The 12,468-nt window shown below is 39.6% G+C and overlaps 1 protein-coding gene across 2 annotated transcripts; it reads left to right on the top strand.

Annotated features, from left to right (window-relative positions):
• Window positions 1-5,754: 5,754 nt before the first annotated feature.
• On the top strand, window positions 5,755-12,467 carry LOC146658009 (uncharacterized). 2 transcript variants are annotated; one of them, XM_085426400.1, is made up of 7 exons: window positions 5,755-5,916; window positions 6,403-6,674; window positions 7,891-8,044; window positions 8,127-8,373; window positions 9,024-9,124; window positions 10,531-10,636; window positions 11,379-12,467. In XM_085426400.1, the coding sequence occupies exons 1-7, from the start codon at window positions 5,849-5,851 to the stop codon at window positions 11,409-11,411; spliced, it is 981 nt and encodes a 326-aa protein (XP_085282526.1). In that variant the 5' UTR covers window positions 5,755-5,848; the 3' UTR covers window positions 11,412-12,467. The 2 variants fall into 2 exon arrangements, with proteins under 2 accessions (XP_085282526.1, XP_085282527.1); XM_085426401.1 differs by lacking the exon at window positions 11,379-12,467 and adding an exon at window positions 9,309-9,459 and having other exon boundaries at window positions 10,531-10,608.
• The last annotated feature ends 1 nt before the right edge of the window (window position 12,468 follows it).

The following is a 12,468-nucleotide window of genomic DNA, read 5'->3' as shown; positions in this document are numbered from 1 at the left end:
TCTATTTTCACTGTTACTAATATACACAGGCCAGAAATTGTACTCAAGTGATAGTAGCACTACCTCGACGTAGTTTTTACTCAAGTAAAAAGTAGCCATCCAAGAAATTACTCAACTAAGAGTTAAAAAGTATTGGGTGAAAAAGGCTACTTGAGTACTGAGTAACTGATCACAACATCTGATTTAATGTTTAAAAATGAGATATTCAGACAGACAAAAATATGTAGTTTAATACTGAAACGCAAAATGAAAATACTACAGATAAATAAGATGATTACAAATTAATAAATCTCAGCAGAGGAAACACTTTTCCAAATCATTATGAAACTAATATTTAGAGAAGGTAATATAAATATATGTTAGAATAGAGTAAAGTACTTCAAGTGACAATACATGGTGATACTTTACTTCTCCAAAGGGCACGACAGGCTCAGCAGATAGAATAACATTAAAACACTGTAGGTTTGAGTCTGTGTCTCATGCATTTATGGTTAAAATGTGTTTATTATTCTATAGAGTAGCAAGAATCTTTTCCCAAGTAAGAGTAGTGAGACTTCATAAAAGTCATTTTTTCTCAAAAAGTTACTCAAGTAAGTGTAACTGAGTAAATGTAAAATGTAAATAGTTGCTACCCACCTCTGCTAATATACAATCAGCACATGCTTCCGTCAAGATGCAGTGAACGAGCACCTAGCCTTCTGATAATAGAGTCAAATTCTGTCATTCAGGATGACAGAGCCCACATCCGTGTAGGCTCTTGATTTTCAAACATATTCTGTGCCCCAGAGAAGAAAGACCACACAGAGATAATGTAAGACAACGACTGTATGATGAGATAGGTGAGATTGAAGCTGGATACCACTGCGTTCAGAACGCAATGTTTGGTAAATTATGATACGCTTTAGGGCAGACCTAAATTGCGATTGAGAAGTTGCTGATAAGCTCACAGTGGTGCTCAGTGGGTCTGCTTGTCAGGTAAATTGAGATATTCACAAACCAGCAGGTGACATAATGGGCACAGTCTGTCTCTTATACAGTGTTTTGTTTTCAAAGTGGCTTGAAGGAGAGAGGGAGTATAGCTCAGTGGGAGAGATTTGACTTCAGATCCAAAGATCGCTGGATTAAATCCAGATTCCCCTCCTGCTAGTTTCCCTGCTGCTCACATGGGTATCAGCGCATCCCTTTTCTTAAACACAGGCGTGCTGTGGGGGACCGTCCCAGCTGACACAGGATGAGAAGCTGCAAACACTCTTTAGCTCATCAGTCGGACCTCTGGAACAGACAAAAGACCTCCTTTGTGCATTATGCCCAACATCCACCTATCTGTCTGTCTCTTCTGTCTCCATCAGTCTCTCTGATGGAGACATTTAGTGAAAATGCTTTAAAAAACTGTGATTCCTTGTCTTGGTTCTTGTTGGAAGTCGATGAACAAGGGTTGTTTTAAATTGTGAATCATGCAAAACTGCTTGAATCCAGCAGGCTGGTGCTGGAGTCTACAAGGTCCCTCCTAAGGAGCTTCATTAAAACATTTCATGGCTGTTTGGTGCTTTAGGGTGGTTTGGTAGTTAGATAAATTGTTGGGTCACAGCTTTAGCTCATGTGTCCATCAACTTCCACATGCTCTCGAGCTGAACACTGAGCTATTATTCTGCAGAGTATAAATCCTGGTCATGGACAGAAAAGTCGCCTCTCTTTTACAGCAACATGCGGGTGTAGAGCTCTGACATGTGATATATGAGGTAGAGCTGCAGCATCTACTGGCTTTAGATTTATATCTATCTGCTGACCCGCTTATAAAGGTCTTCTCAGATCAACTCTTCCACATTGGAGGCATACTCTACCCGTCATTCTTAATGAAGTCAAATCATCCGCTTCCTGTCGCTATGACGCTTCCTGTTAAAAGTCCCTGAACAAAGTTTAGCCGCTGCCTGAGAAATCCATCTTTCATGTGGCTGGTTATAGGTCCGTGTCAGCCGCACTTCTCAAAACAAAGAGCACATGTGTCCATTTAATGCAAACCAGACCGTGGACTGACTGGGCGGAGAGCTATGAAAAATTGCTCTGAAGGGGGCTAGAGAGGACGCGGTGGGGGTTATTAGTGGGTTCGAAGGCATTAAGCCTCGTTCCCTCGTTTTGGCGTGACCCCGGCCGACCCGTGGCAGCCCTCGCCACAACAAAAGGGCCAAAGAGGTGAAAGCAGAAAGGAAGGAGATCAAAACGGGGAGAGTAAAGTGTTCTGCTGCTGCTAATCTTTGATTTCCATTTAAGGATGTTTGGTTTCAGCATCCTTTGCAGTCAAATAATGGGTTTTCCCATTATAAGTTTACATCAGCAAATGTCAGTTTCCTGTAATTTCTGGGATGAAAAAGAAGTTTGAGCTTGTGGGTGTTCAAGACCTTTGATTGCTAGAATGATTGAAATCTGCAGTGGATCTAAGCAAGGCCACACAGTTGAATTAAACCTTACTTTCCTTTGGAAGTGGCGTTATAGTGGCTCTTTTGGTAAAAGTACTAATGCTAGTAAATGGTGACTCAACTGGTTTTGACTACAACTTCTTTACTCTACTGCAACACTTCATACAACTTGTTCCACTCAACTATTCACACAAGAAATTTTGTACACCTAAGTGTTTTTGATCTAACATTCACACTTGGACAAATGAGTCAGGAGCAACTTGGGGTTCGGTGTCTTGCCCGAGGATACGCTGGCATGCCAGGGATTGAACCACCAACCCTCCAAGTAATGGATGCCCTCCTCTACTTCCTCATCTTCAGCAGGTTTAGCTTCCAGTGAAGCATATACAAAACAACAACAAAACTATATGTTTTTTAACTTTTTGAAAACATTCTGACCTCAGAGTCCCATTTCAATACTTTCACAACACTTCTCTATTTTTATTTTTTACTTTTATTGACTTCTTTGTGAAAATATGTTTGATTGTTCTGCGATGTGTTTGCTTTTTATTTATCAGATTTGTTATTTTCAGGAACAGACTGTGTTTGTGTTTGTTTTAAAAATAAAACACGTTTCACAACAGAAGTGATGCTTTTCAGTTTGACACTTCAAAGAAGGCCTTTTGTAGACGGCTCAGTTTATCAACCGCTTCATTCTTTCTTTCTTTCTTTCTTTCTTTCTTTCTTTCTTTCTTTCTTTCTTTCTTTCTTTCTTTCTTTCTTTCTTTCTTTCTTTCTTTCTTTCTTTCTTTCGCTGAAGTGTTGAACTTGTAAACCAATGTTACAATGAACGTTAACAAATGTTCAGCTTTAGGTGTTTTTTAAAAATGAAAATTCCTCTCAAATTATCAAAATGCACACAGGAAGGTTGTTGGTAAGTAACTCTTAAAACCTGGTGAGTTTGAGAGTAAAAGAAATTAATAAAGTGAATTGTTGTTTTTTTTTTTTTACACATATGTGTTGATTCCAAATATTTTAAGCTTTTTCCCACTTGGAGGTTTGTTTTCTGAGAACGTGAAAGAATTCAGGTCAAGTATTGGAAAGATGGAATTTGTATACTTGTACAAAACAAAACAGAAAGATAACAGGTTGAAACACAGGAGCAGAACTGCATATTACAGAAAGAGGTGGCGGTAAAGCCAAAAAGCCCAAGAGGGAAATAACTAAGACAGCAATAAATTTAGACTTAATTTAAGGATGGATTTCTTCCTTATAACACTTCCTTGTAGACCTGTCTGAGCACCATGCCTCCTTCAAGCTCTCCAGCTACTGTTTCATATACGTACCATATAAGCTGATGTGCAGTTTATGTGAAAAGCTTCAGTAATGACTTTGTCATGACTTTCACTGCTTCTCTTGACTGCCATTTGTCAGGGATGGTTCAGAGAGTTGAAATAGCAAGCCGGAAGTACTTTCATATCTTTTTATGGTGTTTGCCTCTTTTAGAAACATCAGTAAACTTTATTTTCAGACCCCAGGGTGGTTGTTGGGTACCATCAGTGTTTGAGGAGACAGAAAACTAATCATCTGGAATGTCATCAGCTGATAATGATCCATGAAAGTCCTGAAACGTTAACAAAGGATTCCCAGTTCCAGTAATAGTGCACTAACGTTTAAAGAAAGGCTCATTTTGGCTCAGTCATCAAACTATTTCCTAAATATGTCCAAATATTTGCTTCCAGCTTAACATGCACACAAACATGTTGTGAACACAAAGGGGAATAACGAGGATCCCAGCGTCTCTGCTGACCTCTGTTGGTGGTGACTTGGAAATGCAACCAACTGGAAAATATCTCTAAAAATACCCACTTAAATCTCCCTTTGTGAGACAGTCACACCAATTGTCTTCAGTCTTTCCTACAAAATGTTAATGGATGAGTGATTAATGAGTACACAACCAATCTAATTAACTGAGTCATACAGTTAAGTCTATAATTTGTTGGATAACTACACAATTGTGTAGTTTTGTCTGTACAGACTTTAGAGAAACTGATCAGGAACTGGACTCATTTTATACACAGAGCCACATTTTCAGATCCTCAAAACTAATTAGACAACCAATCAACAGGCAGTTTCAGGTGAGGCCTCTTTCTTCATTTCAAACAAATAAAGTAAACATGATGTTTGAGCTTGATTCAAAGTGCTGAGTTTAGAGTGTAAAGCTTTTCTCCGTGATTTTAAATATGAGGATCAAAGAGAGACAAAAACAACATCTACTGCTGAGGAGGTCGGCATGTCATCATCTTGGGTTCACAACAAGGTGCAAACCACTGATTAAGTTCAAGAACAGGAAGGACAGGTAAGATAAGACAGAGATTAGCCACCTCATTGCATTTCCAATCATAGGACAGACCTCGACAATAAATCAAGTCAATCTGACATACTGTCTGACCGTATATGTGTGTTTTATTCTTCATATCTACAATTTGATGTGTAAGTGTAGTTATTACCAGAGTCTAACTACTATTATATCATCCATGCAGCAATATCTGGGCTTATTCTTCTATTTTGAGTTGGCTGTTATCCATCCACACAGGAATGGGAAACCTTTAATTTCAGTGTCTATGTGACATGGTGTATTCGAAAACAATCAGCGATGGAGAGGAAAGGAACAAAAACAGGATGAAAAAACAAAAGAAAACACATGTGAACTCAAATCCATCCAAATATAAAAGGAATAAACTAAAGAAAAAGATGACATCAGCAGCTTAAAAGCATAGATGTTAAAGATAAACTGCAGTCACTATGTATTGTATGTATAATCAACTAATGATGATCACAGTGTTGGCACTGTTTCATGGGGGTTTGTATTGCTTTATAAATATTACAGTATGGAAAAGAAATTTATATAACAGAAAAAAGTTAATTTATAATAAGTATAAAATAAAACAGGAATTTTAAAATAAATTTTTCTTATTTAAGAAATATGAAAATCTTACATATATTTCTATATAAATTTTAAACTAGAAATAATAAAAGGCTAAATCCTCAAAATAATAATATAAATAAATAAACGCAACCACATAATATTGAAGTTAGATTGTGAAAACTGATCTGACAAACGGTCCCTGAAAGCATCACTCGATTATAACAACCTATTCCTTTTCTTCTTCGTTTTTTTTTCTTTTGAAAAACACCATAAACTGGAATGAAGATATGCACAAAGAAGAAAATGCCACTGATATCGGATAAAATAGATAACATCGATTTAATAATATTTAATGTTTAATTAAAGAGTAAAGTTTGACTTGAGAACTTCCGGAGCGGTCAGTTCCTTAGTAACAAGGACAGTAGCCAAACGGTTTGTTTGCAGTTATCGTTTTCTGCTTAAACTAGTTAAATAACTAATAAAACCGGAAAATACACAGGAGAAAAAAGCAAGCACAGCAGATAAAATGGCTTCCGATAAAGAAATGGCCTCATATTTGAAACAAATTCGATATCTAGAGGAGCAGCTGGATAGGTAAGTCTATTTCTCTTTAACTTTTATCGAAATAAATCCGTAAGAGTTCATTTATACAGTGAAATATGAGTGTAATTGTATCTTTCTTTCCCACTTTTAACATATTAATGTTAATCTTATCAAAAACACTTTGAGCTTTTCCCTTCAGTATTGTCTACTTGCCTAACCTAAATCTCGAAATTTAGATTATTGGGAAGCAAATAGTGTAGTATGCAAATAAAATTGAGAGAATACTATATTTACGTTAAATATAACAGAGAATTAATTTAAAGTGCAGTACCAGGCAACAGTCTTGAGGCACCGCCCCCATTTCTTTAAGTGTTGCCTTCAAGGAGCCAGTTCTCCTTGTAAATGTTTTTAAAGCGGCCTTGAGCAACAATTAAGTGAACAAGTGAATGCAATGATGCACACTGTATGTATAACAAAGGTCAAACTAGATTCTTGACTCTAATCCCTGAGCCTGCCATGTCCCTCTTCAACCTGCAGCTGTCGGCCTAAACGAGAGCAGATGGAGAAAGAATACCAGGAGCTCGTCTCTGAATTCGCCGTGCTGCAGGAGGACTCAAAAATCCAGACTGGTCACCTGAAACGCATCCTGACTGCAAAAGAAAAGAAGGTGACTGAGTTGTTGGAACAGCTGGAGAATGAGCATCAGGAAGCCAAACGCTACAGAGACAACCTGATGCCACAGCACAGCAAGGAGATGCAGGAGATGCGTGAGCAGATTGAAAAGCTCAAGTCAGAGAACAAGATAGAGGGTGAGAACATTTTGACAGCAGCACCAATAGGAAAAAAGCAAATTATCAATGAGACCAAAAAGATTATTTGATATTCTTACAAATTAATTCTTCAGTACCTGAAAACAGGACAGGAAGCACATCAGAGCACTTCCTGGGTTTACACTGTTGTTGTTTGAGGAGCTCTTTGAAAAGGGAAAGATAACCATGTGCACTCATCAGCCACATTATTAGGTACACATCTGCAGCTGCTTTTTAACACAAATATCTAATCAGTCACTCGCATGGAGGTGACTCAGTGCATTTAGTATTCACTGATTTGTTGTTGCAATGTCAGAATGATTAACTCTAGTTCAGTCTCTCTCCACACAGTAAGCAGACTTTTCCACACACTCCGTGAGGCGTCATCTAACCATCATGGCCAAGATGACCGACTGAAAATCAAACCGAGCACATAAATGGGGAACAAAGGGGATTTAAGTGACTTTGAATGTGGCGTGGTTGTTGGTGCCAGGTGATCTGGTCCCAGTATTTCAGAAACCGCTGATGTCCTGGGATTTTCCCCACACAGCTAATACTAGGGTTTACGGAGGATCGGCTAAAAAAGGGAAAATATCCAGTGAATTCTCTGGGAGAAAATGCCATGTTGAGCTGATAATAAGGCAAAAGTAACTCAAATAACTACTCAGCAGAACCGAGGTATGCAGAGGAGCATCTCTGAATGCACAGAACTTCGATGATAGCAGATGAGCTACAGTTGAGTCCATGCCACGAAGAATTAAGGCATCGCTTAAGGCAAGAGGAGTTTAATCCGAGTACTAGCAAGGTGTAACTAATGAAATGGCCGGTGTGTGCATGTACAAACGTTGGATACGTATAGATGCAATAACTTAGTAAAGGGCTGTTTACAGTGTGATGTCAAATAGAGAAATTTAGAATAAAAATAAAATGTAAGAAGCAGTGAGGACAGTGTGGTCACAGTCCCCACTGAACAGGTGGTGCTTACACACTGTTTCAAACACCTTCGAGTGGAGCGTCATCTCTTCTCTAGCTCAGGGAGACATATTTCGTTACGTCATTAAATCCCAAACCTTAGAAACGACTAAAAATAGCACTATTGTTTAACAATGAACCACAGGCTTAGTTTCAGAATCAACTTTTTAGATTTCCTTACCTGGATTACCCAGCATGCATCAATAATCTCTTTGCTACCTGTACACTCCTCTCCTCCCCTCAGTGAAAAAGTTGGAGCAGCAGAAGAAGGACCTGATTTCAGTGAACTGGCGTCTGTCTGCCATGGAGTCTCTGTGGAAGCAGCTGGAAAAACAGAAGGAAGAGCATGACATTGCCACCAAAACAGTGAAGGTGGCAGAACAGGTGGAGATGGACAGGTGAAGTCCAGTCAGGATCTCACTGTTTCTTCACAACAAGCAATAAATATTCATCCATTATTCTCTCTCGTCCACTCACCAGGAAAGTTGAGCGATTGCAGAGCATCGTGGAGCCTACTGTAAAGCTGAAGACTGAAAAAATACTTACGAAAAACAGGGCTGAGCACGAGGAGCGGCTGGAGCAGCTTCACTTTCTGAAGAGTGAGCTGGTGCCCCTGCAGGAGGACGTAGACGCCATGCAAGCCAGACAGAGGGATCTTTGTTCTGAACAAGATGAACTGGAGAAAGATTTCATTAAGATTATTCAGCAGAAATCCATCCTCAAGAAGGTGAGAGGACAGCTGTTCGTGACAGTAATGTCACCTCACTAAGACGCTGGATGTTTCATATTAAAGCGCCTTCCAAGTGTTCTCAGGAACTGCGGACAGCTCACAGCAGCTTCCCCGAACGGGTTTGAGACTGAAAGTTTATATAAATCTACTCAGTTTCAGTTTTTTTAAAAAAGACAGTCAACTGATGAGAGTGATTTTAAGTTGGACTGAAAAAACAAACTTATACCTATCATTCAAAGTTGCTGCTTCCCAAGAAGTTAGCAGTATTTTTGAGATTTTTGAGAATTCGCAGTATTTTTTATTACATTTTTTTTCTCTACATCAAATAAGAAATGAACAGCACATGTCTTCCATTTCCTGTGAGGACCAAGCACTGGTCTCAGTGTTTTGCACTTACACATATACTTAAAGATATCTGTTTTAGTGTCGAAGGTCAAACCCAAGAAGAAGATGGAAAATTGATGTTTTATCTGATAGGATGTATGAAATCATTATGTTTGCAGCTTCTGCAACGAGAACGCCTGAAATATATCAGCTCCCAGCATTGAGCTTGATATTGTTTATGACTATGAAATAAAAGTAACATTAAATATCATTAATTAAAGCACAATTATCACTAAAATCATTCACTGTCTTCCATTTTTCAGAACGTACATGAGCTAAGAGAACAGTGCCAGCAGTTGACTACAGAGCTGAAGGACTGTACGCTGGATAAGCTGCGCACACTGGCTAAAATCAAGACTCTCAGGTAGAAGACAAATGTCTTTTTAAATGTCCACAGAACAGGATCAGACACATATTTATTTTAGTACCAACTGACAGACTTACATTAAAAGAAAAGATTCAGGCTATTAAACACATTTTTAGCTCATCTCTCGTCACACATTTAAACTGAGCTACGCTCTAACCGAGTGTTTAACCGTTGTTTTCAGCCAGAGTCTGTCTTTAGTGCACGAGGAGTGTCGTCAAAAATCAGCCAGGATAACTTCACTCTCAGACCAGATCCAGAAAGTCAGGTGCAAGAATTTGAAGCTGGAGGGTGTCAAGCAGGAAGCAGCCATCATTCTCGGACACATCCTGTCGGTAAAACACAGTCAGGGTATCAGTGCCGCTGTTTTAGTGCCCCTGGAAACTCAAACTCTGGATATGTGTGGCAGCTGCAGGGCAGGAAAATATTGGTTACTGTCCACGAGAGCTGCGTTTGTTCAAGAGAAGGCAAACATCCCATTTATATTCTTAACACACGCATCAAGTGGTGCAAGAGTTGTAGACAAAGTAAAGATTTATATTCAGAACTTATAATATTTTCTTTATTTTCAGAGTATTTGTTTGTAAATTAAAGACAGATGTCACGAAGACAACAAATGATGGTTTCTTTAAAAACATTTGAATTTGCAGCGTTTCTTTTGAAAGGTTGGAGAATGTCATGTTTACAGGTAAGTTTAAAATGTCAAGTTGTCTTTTTGCCTCCCAGAGGAGAAAAGTAATAATAATAATGGACTGGATTTATATAGCGCTTTTCAAGGCACCCAAAGCGCTTTACAACACCACTATTCATTCACTCTCGCATTCACACACTGGTGAAGGCAAGCTACGGTCGTAGCCACAGTTGCCCTGGGGCAGACTGACAGAAGCGAGGCTGCCATATCGCGCCATCAGCCCCTCTGGCCAACACTAGTAGGGTAAAGTGTCTTGCCCAAGGACGCAACGACCAGGACAGAGAGCCCAGGGATCAAACCGGTGACCTTTCGGTTACAGATATGCTTCCCAACCCCCTGAGCCACAGTCAAACAGAAAAATATCAAACATTATCTTAAAAACACACAAGACATGGTTAGACTTTAGTAAGAGCTGAAATACAGCAGTAAAAATGGAGTAAAACCTACAGTTAGAAGAAAAAAATGAACTATATTTATAAGCTCATGCTTACTCACTTGTACCTGCACCTCCTTCCTGATTTAATGCATTAGCATATCCACTACTGAGAAGGATTAACTATAATCTGTTAGATTCTCACAAATGTACTGGGTAGTCGTTTTAAGAATATTTAATATTCAACTAGATCAGATATTTGAGTAAAACTTTCTCTATGCCTCTGTCCACTGAGATGTCTGTCAGTCATTATCAAAGCTTTGCATTTTCTGTCATCTGCAGGATGCAGAGAAGTCGTCTGAGAATCAGTGGAAGGTGCAGAGGCTGCTGGAGATCCTGGAGAGCACCGCCGTGCTCTGAAGATGACCTCTGGCCTCATGCCAGTCAGGTACTGGAACCGCTCTTCACTGGATTGTGTGTCATACTCTCATGACTTGTGAAAACAACAGTGCGGACTCTGCTGGGAGCTGATCTCTTGTTTTCATTGAAGCTGTTTCCTCTCAGCAGCTCAGTGAGCTGGATCAGAGCCCTGCGAGGCCCGAGTCCTAACAGAGCCAGAATGGCTGTTAACACTTCTCATCAAAGTAGCTGAACAACAATGCATTCCTCACTAAATGAGGCTTCAAGTTTAACACACAGTAGAGTAAGCCAGTGTCCTGGGCCTCAAACGTTCTGCCCTTTCTGCATGAATGCCAGATATTTAGAAAAGTAGTTCAGCACCTAAATTATTTTCCTTTAAATAGGAATAAAGAGTGAAGGAAGAAGAACAAAAGGATGGGGCTATTTTATGGGTTGATCTCACTTAGAAGTGAATCTGCAGATGTTAAAAGACGACTGCAGACAAACCAAAGACCACTGAGTGGTAATATTACTTTGATGAATGTGGAAATAAGCAGCTGTTTGCTAACAAATTCCTCCTTCCAGTTTTATAACATGATACTTCTAATGTGGCCTTCCTAGTGTGTGCTGCACATATTTTGCATTTTTCTTTGACAAATAGTCAAAATGTGTTTTAGTCTCTGTAAACGTAAGGTGTTAACGTTCAGCAAAGAATCTTAAGGTAGTAAATGTAACATTCCTAATCTTGTCCTGTGTATGTGTGCAGCGTGTAAAATCTGTTTCTCCCTCAGGAATCAGACACAGGAGCTTCTGCAGAAAGCTGAACAAAATCCTGTCAAAAGTGAGGAAGAAAAAGTGGTTATGAGTCCGTCACCTGTGTGAAAATAAACATCTCTTTAAGCCTGTTCTGGTACTATTGCAAATGATCACCGTCGTTTTGCTACAGAACATTTACATTTACAGAAAGTTATGCGGGCGGTGTGGCGGCGTGGTGGTTTGCACTGTTGCCTCACAGCAAGAAGGTCCTCAGTTTCACTCCACAGTTTGGCTGGGGACTTTATGTGTGGAGGTTTGCAGGTTCTCTCCAGGTACTCTGGTTTCCTCCCACAGTCCGAAGACATACAATTAGTTGGGGTAGGTTACTGGGTGATTCTAAATTGTCCTCTAGTTTCAATCCCCACATGAAGCTGATAAGAGGATGGATGGATGTTCTTTTGAGTTCCCAACCATGAGTTGGTTTTTAGAGAGAAGAATATTCCCATGTTGTCCTTTCCTGGGACTCCTCCATGCAAAACGGCTTATAGATGCGTGACAACTGTGGGCTTATTAAGGCTGCTTAAACAGCCCGCTCCATATGACATCTCCCAGTGGTTATGTAGAAACCGTTAGCTGATGTGGCTAGCTTTGAGATCAGCTGATTTAACAGGAATGCTGCTGAGCTTTACTTTACAACCTTCTTGAGCCATAAATCACAATTAGCTTAATCAGTGGAGTTAAAGTTGTATACCTCATGGGTGATTTGTTCCAGCAGTTTATTTCAGTGAGTGGTTGCACAGAAAAGTGTTAAATCCAAATCTTCTAGCTTGAAGTTGTGTCAGGAACTTCAGTCGTAAGACAAACGGCTGGTATTATTATATAGTTGCTGCCCTGAAAATGTGCATCCGATTGCAAGCACCAGTAGGTAAAAGTGATAATCTCAGCATTTTTAAAAAATGGTGGCAAAGCTAAGGGCAAAGCTCAGCTCACTCTGTCGCAGTGACCTCCTGCTTTGAATAGCTGGCACCACTTAAAAGTCAGTGAGGTGTAGTGGAAGGAGAGGTGGAGTTCTGGACAGATAGAAGAGGAGTGAGAAAACAGAGGAAGGTCGGTGGAGACGAAACC

The sequence above is a fragment of the Rhamphochromis longiceps genome, linkage group LG12, assembly GCF_057381845.1.
Source record: "Rhamphochromis longiceps isolate RC_006_pf linkage group LG12, R_longiceps_female_GT1.1, whole genome shotgun sequence".
NCBI lineage: Eukaryota > Metazoa > Chordata > Actinopteri > Cichliformes > Cichlidae > Rhamphochromis > Rhamphochromis longiceps.
This window is presented reverse-complemented; position numbering and strand designations above follow the sequence as displayed.

What these genes read in the sequence shown, in the direction of transcription:
- LOC146658009 (XM_085426401.1), top strand. Translation starts at nt 5,849, where the DNA reads ATGGCTTCCGATAAAGAAATGGCCTCATATTTGAAACAAATTCGATAT. An exon ending in CTAGAGGAGCAGCTGGATAG is followed by an intron (nt 5,917 to 6,402) that starts GTAAGTCTATTT and finishes TTCAACCTGCAG; the next exon opens with CTGTCGGCCTAAACGAGAGC. An exon ending in GTCAGAGAACAAGATAGAGG is followed by an intron (nt 6,675 to 7,890) that starts GTGAGAACATTT and finishes TCCTCCCCTCAG; the next exon opens with TGAAAAAGTTGGAGCAGCAG.